The sequence below is a fragment of the Mobula hypostoma genome, chromosome 12 (assembly GCF_963921235.1).
Source record: "Mobula hypostoma chromosome 12, sMobHyp1.1, whole genome shotgun sequence".
Lineage (NCBI taxonomy): Eukaryota > Metazoa > Chordata > Chondrichthyes > Myliobatiformes > Myliobatidae > Mobula > Mobula hypostoma.
The window spans coordinates 39,811,734-39,832,201 of NC_086108.1; the positions used below are offsets into that span (position 1 = coordinate 39,811,734).

At 38.9% G+C, this 20,468-nt stretch overlaps 1 protein-coding gene across 7 annotated transcripts in view; it reads left to right on the plus strand.

Moving 5' to 3' along the window:
- Positions 1-20,468, plus strand: part of nek7 (NIMA-related kinase 7) — a 225,534-nt gene that overhangs the window by 90,773 nt on the left and 114,293 nt on the right. For all 7 annotated transcript variants that reach the window (XM_063063872.1, XM_063063870.1, XM_063063868.1 and 4 more), the window contains 2 exons: positions 6,177-6,267; positions 6,644-6,733. In XM_063063872.1, the coding sequence (XP_062919942.1) occupies positions 6,671-6,733 (63 nt within the window). In that variant the 5' untranslated portion in view covers positions 6,177-6,267; positions 6,644-6,670. The remainder of the gene's footprint in view (positions 1-6,176; positions 6,268-6,643; positions 6,734-20,468) is intronic.

Sequence of the window (20,468 nt, forward strand, 5' to 3'; positions counted from 1 at the left end):
GCCAAGCCATTAACAATAGCACCGAGAGAAAAGCAACGAAAGAAGCAAAATTAAGACCAATCTTCTTCATCAACATCTTAAAGAAGTTAATAGGAGTCCCATACCTGTATTGCTGTAAAATCTGGATTGTTGGATTTTAAATTGGAGAAAAGCTTTTTGTAGCTTGTAGAATCTATGCATAAATAAGACTTCAAGATAACGTTTTTTAAACAATATTGCGGTAAAGGGAATTGTATTCTTGCACAATTTCCACATCTACCATTGCTTATTCTTCCTAATTTTGGTGTCATCATAGAATTTAATAGGGAATGTATAACTTGATCACAAAGTACTTCAGGGTTTTCATCAAGGGAATGGGGCTTTTTACTGTTATCCATTATCCCTGCAGTGCAGCTCAAATTATTTCCTAAGTCCTGGCAAGTACATCTTAAAACTGGTGTGCCTGTGCTGTAGGAGCTCTTGTGAAACAACTCACCGGGGGATCCATCTGTTTAATTCACTGTCATCCCAAATGCACTATTGCCTGCACAAATTCATGAGTGATCCCTTTTTATTCTTCTGGCCTTATTTCATTTTTGCTGCAGTTTCTGTGTGTGACATTTGTATAGCCTCAGACTGAAGCTATAGTTAATTTATGTGCCAACGTGTGGGGGTGTTTCAAAATTCAATACACAGTTTTTCTGAAACTCTACAACTATGATAATTATAGATTCAGGCATTTCTTTGAAGAATTTTACAAATAAATTGTCATTTGCAAATCTGAAACATCTTTTGTTTTCTTTCTGTATTATACCTCTCCACCTTTGTTTACTATTATATCATTAATCCGCACAGCACAAATGAATGAAATTGGTCAGAAGTCTACATGCAGAAATCAACTGCATTTTGAAAGGCACGTGTTGCATTCTTTTAAAGCAAAGTACACAAATATAGTGTAAGCTTTGCATATTTGACATGCATTACCAGCACAAAATTGTCAGTGGTGTAATAAAACATTATTGTTAAGTTGACATTTTTCCCCATTGGTTAACGCTGGATTTAGGAAAACCTAGACACTGGTATTTTATTTCTACATGTGCCATAGTTCTTTTCCAAATGCACAGTCTTGAAATGGACAATCTCTCAAATAAAAACTCCTATTAGCTTGTATTCTTACATATTTGATTAGTGGTAAGGCAAATGAGCCTGCATTTAAACTGTGTTAATTGAACTCTCTCTGTAGAGGTAATTTTATGGATTCACTCTGCCTATCTTGTGATTATTTGTGTAATGAAAACAAGATTGTGTTTTAAACAGTTAAAATCAGAGGATTTTATCAAAAGTTAAGTTTTATATGAGAAATAATATGTTAACAAACATGAGAAAGAGATTAGAATTGTTATTACTTCCACAGGCAGTTTATCTCCATTAATTTGGGCTGTTTGATTCCAATATCTGTGACACATATGTCTATATATGTGGGAACAAAATACATTAGAGACCAGAAACTTGAAATAAAAGTTTTAAAAAAAGTTGTATGAAATTTACCAATGGGGAGAGAAGGATTTCTCCTGATGAAGAATTATCAGCCTGGAAGATTAACTCTGATGTGTGGCATAATGGGTAAATGCCTTTAGGTTATGAGAACACTCAGTCCTCTTTTATTGTCATTTAGAAATGCGTACATGCATTAAGAAATGATACAATGTTTCTCCGGAGTGATATCACAGAAAACAGGACAGACCAAAGACTAACACTGACAGAACCACATAATTACAACATATAGTTACAGCAGTGCAAAGCAATACCATAATTTGATGAAGAACACACCATGGGCACAGTGAAAAAAGAAGTCTCAAAGCCCCGAGTCGATCGACTCCCAAGTCCCCGATAGCAGGCAGCAAAAGGGAGAAACTCCCTGCCATAAACCTCCAGGCACTGTCAACTTGCTGATACCTTGGAAGCAGCCGACCACAGCCGACACTGAGTCCATCCGTTCGAAAAATTCAAGCTTCTGACCAGCCTCTCCGATACAGCCTCCCGAGCGTCATCCTTTGTTGAGCGCCTTTGACCTCTCCCCAGCCACTGAAACACGCAAAGCCGAGGATTTCGGGGCCTTTAGCTCTGGAGATTCCGGTTACTACACAGTAGCAGCGGCAGCGAAGCGGGCACTTCAGAAGTTTTCCAGATGTTCCTCTGCACTCTCACATCTGTCTCCATCAAATCAGGATTGTGCACGGTCCCCTACTTGACAGATAACAGATATTATGAAGTGGCCGCGCGTGCCGCCATCGCGCCGCCATCTTCTCCCCCCTCCCCTTTTACTCATTACCCTTTTACGCCTTTTTACTCATTAGCACAGTTTCAGTGAAGTATCTTTTATGACAATCTTCCAAAATGCTGTTATTGATACAAAGAGAAGGGGGCTTTGAGTATTCAATATTCTTTAATATTCTCCATTTAAATTACTTAAATTTATTTGTTCATTCTATCGGATAACAACAATCAGATAATCCTGTGCTTCACCATTTAACTAGAGCATGAGTATTTTGCATATAGATCATGCAACCTCAGGTACGACATATGGCAGACAAGATAATAGTTAAATGTGGATAATGCCTTCACTGTATAAAGTCAATATTTTGAATTAATATATTCATATGTCACATATAGCTATGAACTTGAGTTGAGAAACCTGAAAAATGTTTAAAATTATAATAACCATTTCCCTTAAATGTAGTGTTGGTACATAATGAAAGAGAGCATTTCTTACCAAATTTGGAATCCTTATAGAAATTGAATGTTTATGTCTCAAATTTATTTTGTTTTAAAATGTAACATCCAGCTGCAATAGGATCATTAGACAAGGGAGCAGAATTAGGCCATTCGTCCCATCGAATCTGCTCCACCTTTCCATCATAGCTGATTTATTATCCCTCTCAAACTCATTTTTCTGCCTTCTTCCTGTAACCTTTGATGTCCTTTTTAATCAAGAACCTATTAACTCCGCTTCAAATATACCCAATGACTTGGCCTCCAGAGCCATTAATGGCAATAAATTCCACAGATTCATTACCCTCTGGCTAAAGAAATTCCTCCTTATCTCTGGACTAAGTGTACGCCCCTCTATTCTGAAGCTGTGCTCTCTGGTCCTAGATTCCCCCAATATAGGCAATATCCTTTCCATATTCACTCTATCTAGAATTTACAATATTCGATAGGTTTCAATGAGATTCTTTTCTCCTTCCCCCCCCCCATTCTTCTGAACTCTAGGCCAAGAGTCATCAAGCATTTCTCATACTTCAACCCTTTCACTCCCAGAATCATTCTTGTGAAACTCCTATGGATCCTCTCCAATTCCTGCACATCCTTTCTTAGATAACGGGCCCAAACTTATCACAGTACTCCGTGCAGTCTGACAAATGCTTTATAAAGCCTCATTATTATATCCTTCTATCCTTTTATATTCTAGTCATCTTGAAATAAATGCTAATATTTCATTTGCCCTCCTTACCACTGACTTAGCTTGCAAGTTAACCTTCAGGTATCCTGCAAGAGGACTCCCAAGTCCCTTTGCCTCTTTGATTTTTGAATTTTCTCCCCTTTTATAAAATAGGCTACATCTTTATTATTTCTACCAAAGTACATGACCATATATTTTCCTACACTATATTCCAGCTGCTAGTGCTTTACCCATTCTCTCAACTGGTCTAAGTCCTCCTGCAGACCTTGCAATTTATAGATATCTATGATCAGTGATTGCTGGAAGCCCTTATTTCTAGCATTACTTAACGTACTAAGTACACAATGGCATTTTGTAATTTGGGTATGAGGTGCTGGTTATTTGAAACTGAGAAACAACTTCTGTATAAAGAATTAGGACAACAGGATGAAGAGAATTCATTATTTTTTGGAATTGGGGTGAAAAATCTGAGTTTGGCAATATATAATTGGACAGTCCTGTATAGAAAATTAAGTCCTTCAAAAAAGAATACAAGCATTACACAACAATATTTGAATTCATTGTTGTTTATCAAATGTGGTATACGTTACTTAACTAACTCCTGGGAGAGCAGGAATATTACTATATTAATCCAGAAAGCTCATTAATGAGCTGATTATATAAAACAAAATTATGGAGATAAGGATTTGATGCTTAATTGGAGTAGTTGGTTGGAATTCAAAAGTAGTAGCGTCATTGCTGAATTTATAGATGGTGTTTGAGCTGTGCTTGGTTGCACAGTCATAAATGTGGAGAGAATAGGACATGGGCAAAGCATGCAAACCCTGGTATGCCTGCGTTGACAGTCCGTAAAGAGGAAATTTTATTATTGATCTGTACTGACTGTGGTCTCCCAATAAGGAAGTCAGGGATCTCATTGCAGACAGAGGTATAGTGGCCCAGGTTTTAAAGCTTGGTTATTAGTACTGAAGGAATTGTGTTTTGAATGTTGAGCTGTAATCGGTAAACAGTAATTTGATATGTCTTGTAGTTGTCTAGGTGCTCCAAAGTAGACTGGAGAGCCAGAGATGAATGAGGAATTAGTAGGCTTAAGAGAATTCATTAGAAATCAATATTCTTTGGAAGTCTCAATGGAAATGGGGAAAATAATCTGCATTGGTCAATATATAATTAGACGTTCCATTTTAGAAAATTAAGTTCTTCAATAAAAAAGTCAAAACATAGTTACCCTACAATACTTGAATTCATTATTTTTTTTCCAAAGTATAGTTCTGCAGTATATATTAATGAATTTTTGAGCGAGTGGACAGATTATTTGAGTAGTTGGTAAGGGGTCTTACGGGGTGAGATAGATTGGCTGGTTGAGTGATGTCACAGCAACAACCTTGCTCAATGTCAGCAGCACCAAGGAACTGAGTATGGACTTCAAGAAGTGGCAGTCAGGACAACACATGCTACATATTGAATTGTCAGAAGTGGAGAGGGTGAGCAGCTTCAAGTTTCTGGGCATTAATATCTGAGGATCTATCCTGGACCCAACGCATTGATGCATTTATGAAGAAGGGATACCAGCTGCTTGACTTAATTCTTAGTTTGAGGAGATTTTATATGTCACCAGGGACTCATAACTTTCTATATATGTGTAACATACTGTAACCCAGGCTGCCCACAGATAGCACCCCCCCCCCCACTTCACCTGCCCCAAATTCCTTATGAGGATTCTGTCTCCTGGCAGGAAGTGGGAGAACATCACCTTTTGATCATACCTCCTCTTATTCCCTTGATTCTGCTTGGCAGTTGCGATCCCAGCCCTGAGAGGGATATTGATTCGGAGGATGAACACTTGGATGTGTAGGTTATGCTGCCTTTTGCTAACTCCCCATTGATTGAGGAAGAGACTCCCGACCCTTCTCCCATTGAGTCAGGTGAAGTGGGGGGCGGTGTGCTATCTGTGGGCAGCCTGGGTTACAGCGTGTTACATATGTATGGCAGAAGGTGTTCTGACTTTTTGCATTTTTAGCTTGGTATGGAAGCCCAATGCTCAGGAAGATGAGGGTGCAGATGGTTATAGACTCAGCCAGCTCCATCGTGGTCATATTCCTCCCACCATTGAGGACCTCTTTAGGAGACAGTACCTCAAGAAGGTGACACCCATCTTAAAGACCTTTACCATCCGGGACATGCCCTCTTCTTGTTACTACCGTCATGGAGGATGTGCAGGTACCTGAAGACCAACATTCAATGATTTAGGAACAGCTTCTTCCCCACGCTGCAATCAGATTATTGAATGGTCCATGAACACTACCTTGTTATTCTAATTTTGCACCCTTTATTTAATTTTCTAATTTATAGATTTTAATGTCTTTGCAAATAACAAGTTCCACATCATGTCAGTGATAATCTGATTGTGATTATATCTTTAGGGTAGTTTTTACTGGTATCAGTGTAAAAGATTGTTTGATCTTTACAGTGTGTTTACTTGTTGAATCTTGATATGCACAAATTTGCCATTGCTGTTCTATTTCAAAAGTGTAAGCACTTGGCAGTAAGTATTTTGAGTTTCTTTAAGTGGAAAAATGCAATACATAATTGCCAATTATTTTAATTTTATTTTGATGAATACAGGCACTTTTGGGGATGTAGAGCAAAGTTCTTGATTTGTGAACAGTTTAGATGCCACAAATAATATGTGAATGATCAGATTTTATGTTCTCTTCCACCCTACCCCTTTCAGGTTTTCAAAGGAATCTTGGCTACAGCCACACAAAAACTTCTGTGCTTAAATTTGAATTATTCTATGGGATCTTTTACATCCACCTGAACAGGTAAACTGGAGGTTGGTTATGTGTCCTATGGTTTCACCCTCAATAGGATATCAGTCTCTTGATAGACATTGAAATGCCAATTTTAAAAAAAGCATTTAACTGGAAAATATAAAAATCAAACTAGGTTGCCAGTAAATGAGGCATGCTGATGGGTGAACTGCATTGATCCATTGTAAATATGAAAACTTAATTGACAGGTATTTTTGTATGTATAAAGCACCTGTTACAATTTATTACAATTAATCATTTGGTGTGAGTACTGCAAGTAAACAAAATGCATGTAATTAGCTCACTGTATTAAGATTAGCTGAAACATTGGAATATTTCTGGGTATAATAATGTCATGTCGGTAAATTTGCTACATTTACTATCTTAGGTAAAAGGATCCTACTTTTCTTGCGTTATGGATGAGCAGCCTCCTCAACAGTTTGCTGGTCATGTTGCAGTTTCTGCATTTCAATCACAGGTACAAATTTTAAAGTTATAAATGTCATTGCAGTAAAAATAATCCAAAATTGCTTTCTTTTTCACTGCGATTTTTAAAATTAACCAATTCACTTTCATAACTCAGGATTATTTCATTGGAATTTATTTCCTTTGAAGTACTTTCGAAGTGAAGTTATGGTTGTGATCTGAGAAACGCTGTGTTCTATTTATGGCCACATTCTACAACGACCTTTGTGATGATACCCATACAGTCTTTTCCTGGGTTTATGGAAAATCTTTGGCCTGCATCAATATGTGGAACCTTTTCAACTCAGCTGAGGATGTTGTGTCTGTGCTTAACCAAAAATTGCATCTCTGAAAGTGAAGCAACCACTTGCTTTTGCACTGAATTAACAACATGGATAATGTTGCAACATCTCTGGAGTGCCATTGAATTACTTCATCAAACTTAGACTAATAAGTTTTTAGCATATTTCAACAAGTATGTGAGCTGATGCCACATAATCTAATGGAAGAACATACTAAACCCATTATTAAAAACGCATGTCTCGGAATTCAGATGTGTGAGACAATCCGTGAAGATCATTTTGTGATTAAAAACATAATGGGGGAGTGTACTGGTGTGCAACGTGTTTGGAAGTGAACCAACAGCAACATTTACCTTCTGTGAAGTTGTGATTTATTGGATACCAATATTGAACTAATTCAGTTTCAAAAAAATCCTATTTCTGAAACTTGGAAGTGCATATTTGATTGCAATATTTGCTTTTGTTGTTTTTGCTTCAGTAGTGTGTTTGATAGTCTTGAATCCTATTAGGCATTTGAACTGTGGGCAATTAAATTGGATAGTATTGGGATGACAGTGTGTGATTAATGCAGACTTTTTGATGATCGGGACACAGACTAAACTTTGTGCTACAATCTCTGGTTTGTTTTCAGCCACCAAGGAGTAATAATTGTAAAATTTATGAATGTAATTGTGCCTTTTTTGTGTATCTACCATCAATTAAAATTAGCTTCACTGATGTTATGCCTGCACTGTTTCAAGGACAGGTGCTTTGTGGCTGCAGATGGTGGTAGAGGTCATTCTATGGGTCTCTGAAGCTTTCTGGATGACGTGGCTGATCATGAGGGATAGCTGGCATGTGATTTTTACTGACATAACTCAGGTGGCCTTGGTAAATGAGGCAGAGAGAATGCCCTTTACCATAAGAGAGTCTGCAAGTGCACCAGGAAAATAGTAGCTTGAGAGGGCTATCATGACCTTGAGGAATCAAACCTGAAGCTTAATGGCCTTGCATGCATGGCTAGAGGATACATTTCTACCAGCTGCACTGTTAACTCATTGTTCTGTGCAATGCATCCCATCCCTTGTCTTAACAAAACATCTTATCTATCTAGATTCATATTTGAAATTGATTGGATCATCTCCTCAGATACATAGCATTTACACTTCAACTTCCAAATGCTAATAGCTATTTGGACACAATGGACATATTGAAATATTGCTATTAACCACTTTTCTCCCTCTTAACGGAGAAGTCTACATAACAATGTTGCCAGCAGCAAAGCAGTGGTGTATACATGTGATTTCAATGAATCAAAATGGTGGATGGAATGTTGGTCTTTATTGAAACAGGCAACACAGAGTACTTAGCACAAGCCTAGGGATAATGAAAAATAAGGATTTACTCTTAACCGTGACCCATTTTTCATCATCTCAAATATCTTATGTTTTGGAAACTGCAGTGGTGTAAGCATGAATCTTTAACTTGCCCATTCCACCTCCCCTTACTTTCACTCTACCCCTACATCTTTCTTTCAGGTGGCCAAGATCATCTGCCTGCTCGGCAATGGCAGCTGATCAAAAAGAGAATGATGAAGGTACCTCAACACTCAATTTGGCAGTAATAGCAACACAGCTCAGAATCAAGCTCTTAATGTAACTCAGAGGTGGCACCTGCATGTGATGTGTCACCAAGCAGAGCAGGGAGAAAGCGTAGCCCAAACGCTTGCTTCCTTGGAATGAGATTACACATGATTATCATTCCAGTTGACTTGTCTGCTGGCTTTACCACATACAAGGATTTTGAGTTTATATAATACGTTAAAATTCTTCACGCATAAGCTGATGCTTAGCATCCTATTTGACTCTTCCTTTATTAACCATCACACTGCTATGATAGATGACATCTTTACATTATAATATAAGTAGAAGACCCAGTTTCTGAGTGGGTCATTAAATGCTCAACTTCAGCCACGTAACTTCAATTTGCTGGCATTCGATATCCAATCGTTGCCTTTATAGTTCTAGATATATTTTCAAAGGGGCTTTGCAGATAACATGACACTATAATTCTAATAGGTTACCAGAATGCTTAGACGGTGCTTTCAGGGAGTGACACTGGCAAGATGAAGTACCAATCATCATCCTCTCAAAGGATAACAATAATCATGTTCTTAACACTGTTAATCCACATTTGGCCTAACCTGTTTTATATCAGTCAGCTTCACTGAGATGAGTCTTCTGGACCTGGTTGTTACCTTGCAAAGCTGTTTATGACTTTCATCATTGTGTGTCAGTACCATCTCACCGGTTATCTTGTGGAGTACATAGAAGATGCGCGATAAGGATCTGCACACTGATTTGTTCATTTCGTTTAGTTTTGGATAAGAAGACTCAATTTCATGAGAAACCAAGGTCTGATAAGTTGGGAACAACTGTGGAATAATGATTTTTTATAGAAGTTCATTCATGGAATATGGATGTAATGGCATAGCCACAATTCATGCTGATTATTATTTTTAGAGAAATAGCACTTTGGGCCGGCTGATGGCGCAATGACATCAGCGCCGGACTCTGGAATGGAGGTTCCCGGGATCGAACCCAGTCGGGTCTGCTCCCGAGTACGCTCTCCATCCGTGCCGGGTCGAGTGTCGAGATCGCAACTCAACCTCGTAAAATAAAGGGAAAAATGCTGCAAAATGTCTGTGTGGGGAGTGGCGCGCTATGCTGTCTCTCTCTCTCTGCGCCTTGTAAAGACATGAAAAAGACATCGTCCCGCCAAAATTGCACACGCACGGACACACGCATGCAGACGCACATGCACGTACATGCCAAAAAAAATTATATTAAAAAAAAAGAAATAACACTTTAAAGCATATCAGTACTCATGGAAAAATTCTTCCACAGTTCCTTGGGGTAGGAGATTTCAGAATATTGACCATTACAAATAGAGAAGTGCAGATATATCTACAAGTCTACTATGTTATTTAAAGGTAGACTTCCAAGTCATCATATGACTGTGTGCTTGATGCCCCTTTCCTTGCATGGGTGGAGTTGAAGAAAATTAGTTGCATTTTGTAGATAGCCATTCCATATCATTAGTAGAGAGAGGGAAATTTAAAGGTTGGCTAAGAATCAAACCAAGTCGATTATTTTTATTTCTTGGATAACCTTGAGCTGGGAGTTTCATGCATCCATGCAAGCAGAGACAGTACCATCATAATTCTATTTGTACCTTGCTGATGTGGAAGAAGTTTTGGAAGTTAGCAGGTTAAGTACATCACTGCAGGGTATTCATATTTACAACAGCTGACTTTTTACTTAATTGGCAGTCATTAATAATTATCTTCTCATTAAAGGGATCTGTTGTTAGTTAATAAGTTTTAATTTCAAGAAATAATAAACACGAGATTCTGCAGATGCTAGAAGTTCAGAATAACACACACAATGCTGGAGGAACTCAGCAGGTCAGCCAGTATCCACGGAAAGGATTAAACAGTGGATGTTTTGGGCCGAGGCCCTTTATCAAGACTGGAAAAATGGTTGAAGAAGCCAGAGTAATAGGTGGGGGGAGTGGTAGGAGTTTAAGCTAGAAGGTGATGACCGAAGCCAGGTGGAAAGGGTTGGGGATATGAAGTTAGAAGTTGGGAGATGATAGATTGAAAAGGCTGAAGAAGAAGATGAAATCTGATATGAGATGACAGTAGACCATGCAATAAAGGGATAGAAGAAGTGATAGGCATGTGAGGAGAAGAGGTAAAAGGGGAGCCAGAGTGGGGGATAGAAAAACTATAAAGTGTTGCTCCTCCAATCTGAGATTGGTTCAGCCTGATAGTTAAGGAGGCATGGTTCAACATGTCAGAATGGGAATGGGGATTGGAATAAAAATGGTTGGCCACCAGGAAGTTAATTTTTTTAACTTTAAGTAGGGCATTTAATAGGGAGCTAATGGTCTTTCCTGTAATCTTCATGAGAACAATGCAATATAGAGTAAGATGTAGATTTTGCAATGAAACATTGGATTAATGCAAATTGTTGACTTGTACATGTTGAATTGCAATTTTGTTATTGCCTAGGGAGAAGTTGTTGATGCAAGCTGTGAATTAATACTGGTTTGCATAACTTAGGAACTAGTTGGTTTTTCATTGTGTTACATGCTCAAGGAGATTTGTTTTTTTTTTGTGAGAATGATGTAATGGTCTTTTGGAGGTCACCTGATGTGATTTTCCTGCTGATGTGAGGTCACGTGATGACATGTGCCCCGTGACTATATAAGGGTCGACCCAGGTGACGCAGTTGGTTTTTTTAAGTTTGTAGATTTCCAGGTAGAACGTGCTGTGCCTCCGTTTCTGTTGTGTTTGTTTTTGTAACACAGTTTCATTTTTTAAAATGGTTGTGCGTTTTGTTGAAAGATTCCATATTACTTGGACTGGAAATTTGTGGCTGGATGTGCCAGTTTATTCAATTTCAACAGTTGAAGGGAGAGTGAAGAATTTATCGAAGGATCGAGAGAAGTCGGCATTGTTTGGCGGTTTAATAAAGAATCAACCTTATTGAGTCTTCGCTGGAGGAGTACCTGCATAGAGATAACTCTTGCCAGAAAGAGCAGAGTTCATGCAAAAAGATGCTTTCTCTCTCTAAAGGAATTTAAGGTCAGTTGATTTAAACTGTTTACTTTCGGCATCGGGAATCCTGTGGACAACCAGCAGTAAAGGTGCGTCTGTGAAGAAATCCTTCTCCAGAGAAGTCTCTCCCAATTGAATGTGTAAAACTGTTCGACTTTCGAAGTTATCGTTTTAAGAACTATATCTGACTGTACCGCTTTAAGAACTGTTTTTGCATTTAACACTTTAAGAACCAGAGCCGAGTGGCGAGTTGGTAAACAACTGCATATCTGTTAACTTCCGGCTGAAGTCTTCGTTTGTTTTCTTTTTTCCCATATCGTTTATCGGTGTTTAATAAATGTTTGGTTATTTTTATATAACCTGTCTCGATTGATATTCATTGTTGCTGTTTCCATAACAATTGAATCCAATCTTAGTCATTGAGATCTAGGGTATAGGCAGTACTTAGGGATCTTCACATCAGAAGTACAGCTCAAAGTCATTGTCACTTGTTCACAAATGCAGATGGCAGAATAAGCTATTCATATAATATTTGCAAAAATCATCTTCTGCCAGTCTGCTTAGGATGATCAACACTATACTTAGCTGATGAAAGTTCATGAGGTTCTGGGAAATAATGCCTGCTTCCTGAATCTCAGCCTCTTCCCAATGAGGGCAGACATTGGTGATAATTCTTGGCTGCTTTCAACATAGAAGCACAGTCTTTGGCTCTCTGGAACAGAGATTCCAGATCATGACTTCAAACCCTTTGGAAAAGCAATTTATTGCCCAGCTATCTACTGGACAATAGTGATCTATGCCCTGCTGTTCGATTCTGAGATGTGGTCTACCTATAGCAGGCACTGATAGGTACCACCAATATCACCATTGCAAAATCCACTGGAAGTTTATTTCCTCTCAGGTCATCAAGTTCTCAGTTACATCATGTCAGCTTTTTTGGCAGATCATGTAATTAACATAACTGACGTGAGATTTTTGAGATGCACACTAATCCAACCTCCCTCCAGGAACAATCAGAGGAATTTCTTTTGCCTATGGCATCCTTCTGCAGTTTTCTCTTTTTTTCCTGTTGTTATAATGAAGATTCTTTGAATAAAACAAATTATAAAAACAAGCTGGTTTCTGCTTTCCCTGAAATGAAGAGGGCTGAGGGGTGAACTTATCAATGCTGATAAACCATGGGGGACGTAGATAGGGTAGATTTTTTTTCCCCCAGTATAGAAGTCCAAAATAAAAGTGCAAAGATTTAAGAATGTGAAGGGAATAATATAAAGGGAACCTGAGAGGCAGGTTTTTGACACAGTGAGCATTTGCACAGGTTCATGAATAGGAAAGGTATAGAGGTCTATGAGCCAAATACAGACAAATGGGGCTATCTCAGGTCGGTACCTTAGTAGGCATGGACAAGGTGACCCAAGTACCACTTTCACGCTCTGTAACTCTATGTCTATGATTTTGAATTAAAAGTTGGAAATTTCAATGAATCATGCAACTGATGTTCTATTTTAACTCTCATGTGCAAGAATTCCTAACAGGAATGTAGGAAATTACCTCGCATATCTACACCAGGAACCTGTTCTTTTCATGGACATAAATTTATCTTTTGAATAACTAAAATGATCAAAACTCAATATTGGTGACACTGATGAGAACATATTATTTCAAGACTTACTTTAGACTATGGCTCTAGGTCTTGCGCTCACTATAAATCTGTCAAAGAATGATACCTTCAGTGGGAGGAATTGATTCTTCGATCACAAACACTGCTCCGACTTCAGTCAAAATCTGTTCTTGAACAGTTAGCAATTCGTTAATATCGCACAAGATCCAAGTTGGCTAATGACAACAAATTGAATCTTGCAGCAAAATGGGTGGATTGGAGCAGAAAATTGGGAAGTAATATTGATGGACTGAATGCACCCACAAAAGGGTTGAAATTGTGAAGCTGATTCCTCCCTGATAGGATATCAATTTGTTCCTAGGTAATACATATTGTTAAATTGATCTTCTGTTTACATTGATTCTTTGGCACAGAAGGACTGTCAGTGTAACTGGAGCCTTTTGTGGCTAAGCTTCCTCTTGGCACTGTTCATCCTACCGGCATTGTTTATCATTCCATTTGTTTTTGGTCTGGTTATCAGCTCACCTTAAGTTCATTTGGACAGGTTATTTGAGGTAGCATCTTCTCCCAGATTCTTGTCAAGCCTTGGGTAACTGCACCTTCATTGGCATTTTCTCATGACTTTGATACCTCTATTTGCGAAGTGCATATAATAATGATTAAGAAAGACCTTCAGTACTAGCAACCGTTGGAGTAATCGTCATTGTCAAAGGCACCATAAGTATTGCTGTTAATAGAGTCAACACTTTATTCAGTATAATTGGCAGGGAGTAGAATTCATTTGCTCTGAAAACCCAAGTTGGGTCACTTGCGATTTCCTTCAGTTGTGCTATTTCAGCGTTCTTGTTTCCTGCACCCAAGGATCTTTACAGCAGCTTGTTTCAAGGCATCTGCTGGTGATTTGATATCATCCATAGCCCTTGCACCAGTAAGTTGCAACAGTATATGGGGAGCACATTTTCTACTTCCTGCAGATTTGGTAAAGTGATTTTCAAGGACGTGGTTAAGTGCTGACCCAGTGTTGACTGTCCTGCCACCTTTAAACTTAAGTCCTTACAGGTGATTCACAAGTTCAGTTTTTGTTGAGTAACAGTTCAGGTAGCAATCTGTTCTTACACCATCGCTGTACTGTGCTACACCTACTTGCACTCTATCTCTTCTAATATCCAATTGATCAATTAACCAAGTGATGTAAGTGAAACTAACATTTCCAGTGGTAGCAGAGCCATCAATAAGGAATACAATGTTTTCCCTGTCCACATCCTGTGGTACAACTGGAAAATTGATAGGATTCTAATTCACAACAGATCATACTGTATGTTGTAGGATGTGATGCACAGAAATGGGAACCTTTTACCCAAACTCCCAAAGTAGTTTGCTGCATCAGACTCAGTTAATGGAAGTCTGGATCATTTAAATAATTGATATTATTTAATAAGTTAAACTCAGTAAGAAATTATTGTATAAGTATGCATGCATTTGATCATGGATGGGGCCTGACCATGGATCTTTTGGGAAATAAGCAGAGAAATTATTGGGGTTTGGCAGAAATTTTTGTATCTTTGTTAGAACAGGTGAGATGCTGGAAGACTGGTAACTGGCTAGGTTTTTGACAAGGTTTCACATACTAGACTGGTTGGTAAGGTTCTATCACATGGGATCTAGGATGTGCTAGCTAAGTGGATACCAAATTGACATGGTTACAAGACTTCTACGAAAAGTAGTGGAAAGCTGTTTTTCAGATTGGCATTCAGTGGCCAATGTCTACTGCAATGCCCTCATCAATTGTGAGACACTACTTACGGAGACAAACAGAGGAACAGGCAGAGAATAGACACTCAAGACTGTGTTCAGGTAGATGGGATTAGTTTGGATTGACATCATCGGCTAAGGACCTGTCTTTGTTGGGTTGTACTGATCTCTGTTCTTAGAGGTTATATGGCATGCTTCTCTTCATCATTCAGGACACTGAATACAAGAGTTAGGATGTTACGTTACAGCTGTACAAGATGTTGATGAGACTGCACTTGAAATATTGTATGCAGTTCTGGTCACCAACTATAGGAACAAACTAAGTCATAGAGGGTGCAGGGGAATTTATTTCATATTTCAAGCATCTACTGTTTTTATTTTGGATGTGGGGATGATGTTTTGCCTCTGAGGTGAAAAGGACTAGTGAGTCACTGTCACGTTAGGGTGATTGAGGAAATGAGAAGAAATGTACTAATTTGAAGTGTAGTAAATTGTAGGGTCCAAGAGGGCTGCAGATGCCTCAGTTAATTGAGTATATTGAAGGCAGAGATGATAGATTTTCACATATTTAGGGAATCAGTGGATACATGGAGGTACTGAGTTTGGCTGTTTTTGGCTTTTGGCCTTTCTTTTGACACTGATCAACAGAAAAAGACTTTTTTGTATTAAAGTGAAATCAGATCTCTACAAAGTGATCTAAATTAATTGCAAAATTAAACACTAAATATTAATTGCATAAATATTCACCCCCTTCAGGTCAGTATTTAGCAGATGCACCTTTGGCAGCAATTACAGTCTTGAGTCTGTGTGGATAAGTCACTATCAACTTTGCACATCTGAACACTGCAATTTTTCCCCATTCTTCTTTACGAAACTGCTTAAGCACTGTCAGTTTATATGGGATATGGGGATCGTGAAAAGAATAGCCCTTTTCCAAGTCCAGCCACAAATTCTCAATTGGATTGAGGCCTGGACTTGATGAAACTATGTACAGGGAGGAGGTCAAACACCTAGAGAGCTGGTGCAGGGATAACAACTTGATGCTTAATGCCACCAAAATCAAGGAGATGATCGTCGATTTCAGACGGTCTCAGCCTGAGCACACACCCTTCAGCATCAGCGGCTCCACAGTGGAGAGAGTGGAAAACATCAAGTTCCTTGGGGTGCAGATCTCGGACAATCTCACCTGGTCCAGGAACACCACTGGGATTGTGAAACGGGCCCAGCAGAGATTGCACTTTCTGAGGAAGCTTAAGCAAGCATCACTCCCCACTAACATCTTAACTACATTCTACAGAGGCGTGGTTGAAAGTGTGCTGACCTTTTGCATCACAACCTGGTACTCCAGCTGCAGTGCTGTCGACAAAAAAGCCTTGCAGAGGGTGGTTAGGGGAGCAGAGAAGATTATTGGGGTCTCGCTACCTTCTGTCCAAGACCTCTTTCAGAGTCAATGCCTCCAGAAGACAAGGTACATCATTAAAGATCCCTCACACCCTCTCCATGAACTGTTTGTTCTTCTGCCATCAGGCAAACGCTACTGGAGCATCAAAACTAAAACCATAAGGCTACTAAACAGCTTCCTCCCACAGGCAGTCAGACTGCTAAATAGCCGCACCACCTGACTCTGCTTTGGACACTTTTAACTTGCACTGGACACTTATAACTGATTTTAACTGACATGTGGCTGTTGTGTTTTACTGTTTATTGTTGTGTTTATTATTTAGTGTTGCGTTTGTTATGTTATGATTGCACTGCCCCTGAGAAACGCTGTCTCATTCTGCCCTGCAGAGCTGATGTATGGTTAGAATGACAATAAAGTTTTTTGAATCTTGAATTTGAATCTTTGAAATCTTGACTTGGCCATTCCAGGTCATTAACTTTATTGTTTTTAAGCCATTTCTGTGTAGCTTTGCCTTTATGCTTGGGGTCATTGTCTTGCTGGAAAACAAATCTTCTCCCAAGTCGCAGTTCTCTTGCAGACTGCGTCAGGTTTTCCTCCAGGATTCCCCTGTATTTTGCTCCATTCATTTTATCCTCTACCTTCACAACCCTTCCAGAGCCTGCTGTTGTGAAGCATCCCCACAGTATGATGCAGCCACCACCATGCTTCACATTGGGGATGGTGTGTTTTTGATGATGTGCGGTGTTTGGCTTACACCAAGCATAGCATTTAGTCTGATGGCCAAAAAGCTCAATTATCGTTTCATCAGACTATAGAACCATCTTCCAGCTAACTTCAGAGTCTCTCACATGCTTTCTGGCAAACTCTGCCCAAGATTTCACGTGAGTTTATTTCAACAGTGGCTTCCTCTTTGTTACTCTCCCACAAAGCAGTGAATGATGAAGCACCTGGTCAACAGTTGTTGTATTCACAGTCTCTCCATTCTCAGCCACTGAACTCCTCCAGAGTTGTCATAGGTCTCTTGGTGGCCTTCCTCACTAGTCCCCTTCTTGCATGATTACGCAGTTTTTGATGACAGTCTGCTCTAGGCAGATTCACAGTGGTGCCATATTCTTTACATTTCTTGATGACTGACTTAACTGTACTCCCAGGGATATTCAGTGACTTGGAAATTTTCTTATGTCCATCTCCTCACTTGTGCTTTCCAGTAACCTTTTTGTGGATTTGCTTGGAATGTTCTTTTGTCTTCCTGGTGTAGTTTTTGCCAGGAAGAGATACTGGGATGGTGAGCTTTGATACGAGAAATTGGCATTGAACTAGAAATATCTAAATCAATCAAAGGTATTTAGTCTTTGAACAGCTGCTGACAGCAGTTGGACCTTCCAGATACAGATATATTTTTACGACAATCAATTGAAACAAACACTTTTACTGCACATAGGTCACCAAGAACAGATCTCTACTTAATTAATAATGTGACTTCTAAAACCAATTGGCTACACCAGTGATGAATTGGTGTGTCATATTAAAGGGGGTGAATACTTATATAATCAATTATTTTTGTGTTTTATATTTCTAATTCATTTAGATAACTTTGTAGAGATCTGTTTTCACTTTAACACAAAGGGGTCTTTTTCTGTTGATTATTGTCAAAAAAAAAAGCCAAATTAAATCCACTGTGATTCAGTGTTGTAAAACAATAAAGCATGATAGGTGTATAAGATGATGAGAGGCATTGATCATGTGTATAGTCAGAGGCTTTTTCTCGGGGCTAAAATGGCTAGCACAGGAGGACACAGTTTGAAGGTGCTTGGAACAGAGGAGATATCAGGGTAAGTTTTTTATGCAGAGAGTGGTGAGTGCGTGGAATGGGCTGCTGGCAACAGTGGTGGAGCCGAATATGATAGGGTCTTTTAACTCCTAGATAGGTACGTGGAGCTTAGGAAAAATAGAGGGTTATGGATAACCCTAGGTAATTTCTAAGGTAAAGACATGTTCAGCACAGCTTTGTGGGCCAAAGGGCCTGTATTATGCTGTAGGTTTTCTATGTTTCTATGAAAACTTCCGGGGGGGGGGGGGGGTGAATACTTTTTATAGGCACTGTATTTCAAAGTTTATAACTGCAATTGTCCATAAAAATACTAAAATACTAACAATTGAATAAGCCCTGGTTTAGCCAGCTGTCAGCAGCTGTTCAAACGCAAATATCTTTGTATGATTTGGACATTCTTGGTCCAATGCCTGTTTCTCTCTTCCAAGTTCTTATCCCTGTATCTCTTCCTTTTTATCTAAATATACTGGAGGCACAAAGGACTCAGATGCTATAATCTGGAATTAAAAAAAACTGCTGGAGAAGCTCAGCAGGTCAAGCAGTATCCTGTTGCAGTCTCAACGCAAAGCGTCACATATCTCTTTTTCCTCACAAATACTGCCCAATCTACTGAGTTCCTCCAGCCATTTGCTTTTGTTATATAATTAGGCTCTGTAGCTCTAAAATACTGTCACAAATAGTATTGTCATTCTTCACACCATCATCTACTTGTCTCTTACTGTATAACTTTACTTAGTTCCATTCTTATCAGAAATATCAAGGTAAATGATGGTAATTTTGAATAAAAAGCCAAATGACAATGTATTTATAGAGAGGGTCATTCGGTTGGGGGTGTGAGGAAAGTGGGAGTAGTTCCTAAATGAAGAAAACTTGCACTATGTTAACTAATATTAGTATAAGGAATGAAGCTTGGTGGTTAGCAATTTTCCTGGGATATTGAGAGAATGCAGGGTGAAAAATAAGGACAAGATGAACTTGGGAAATGCAAGAACGACAATGGCATAGAATGCAGGGAAAATGCTGATTCACGGAGAAACATAGGGATGAACTTAGACAATGTAGGTGAAGGGTACAACAGTTGAAGTTGAATAATCTTGTATTTTGTGATGTAAATGGCCTTTATTGATTGGAATAACCTTTTCATAGAGTTGCTTGGAGTGTTCTTTTGTTTTCATGGTGTAGTTTTTTGCTAGGATACTGACTCACCAGCAGCTTGACCTTCCATATACAGGTGCGTTTTTACTGCAATCAGTTGAAATACTTTGACTGCACACAGTGATCTCAATTTAACTAATTATGTGACTTCTAAAACCAATTGGCTGCAATAGTGATGGTTTGGTATGTCATATTTCAAGGGGATGAATACTTATGCAATCAATTATTTTGGGTTTTATATTTGAATTAATTTAGATCCATTTGTAGAGATCTGTTTTCACTTTCAGATGAATGAGTCTTTTTCTGTTGATCAGTGTCAAAAAAGCCAAAGTAAATCCACTGTGACTCAATGTTATAGAGCATAAACCACAAAATCTTTTTATAGGCACTGGTAGAGGACCTGAGATTGAGGGGAAAAATGCACATACAAGCCACCCAAAAGGGGTGAGGGGGAAAGATACTTATTTAATTATTTTCTCATCCCTTGTGGGTGGTGTGTATGTGTATTTTTCCCTCAATCTTGGGTCCTCTACCAGAGGCCTGGGAGCTTGAGGGTTCAGTGCAGTATCCTTGCTGTTACTAGTAGTGCACTCTTCTAGACCGAGATCTCAGATATTGTTCAGGGATTTGTTGGATCCACTCTCCCTGTCCAGATGTCACAGCTCCAAGTGCTCCTGTCACCACCATGATTACTCTGAGTTTAACTTCCCACATCATTTCTATCTGCTCTTTCAAGCCCTTGTATTTCTCCAGCTTCTCGTATTCTTTCTTTCTGATATTACTGTCATTCAGGATTGCCACATTGCTTTCTTCTGTTCCTTGTCCAGTATTACTATGTCTGGTTGGTTGGCCAGTACCTGCTTATCAGCCTGTATTTAGAAATACCATAATACCTTAGCTCTGTCATTCTCCACTACCTTCTTAGGTATTTCCTATTTGGACTCAAGAATGTTCAATTCATAATTAGCACAGATGTTCCTATACACAATTCTTGCAACTTGGTTGTCCGGTTCAATGTATGCTGTCTCTGCCTGTACCTTACACCCTGTTACTATGTGCTTGATAGTTTCAGTGGGTTCCTT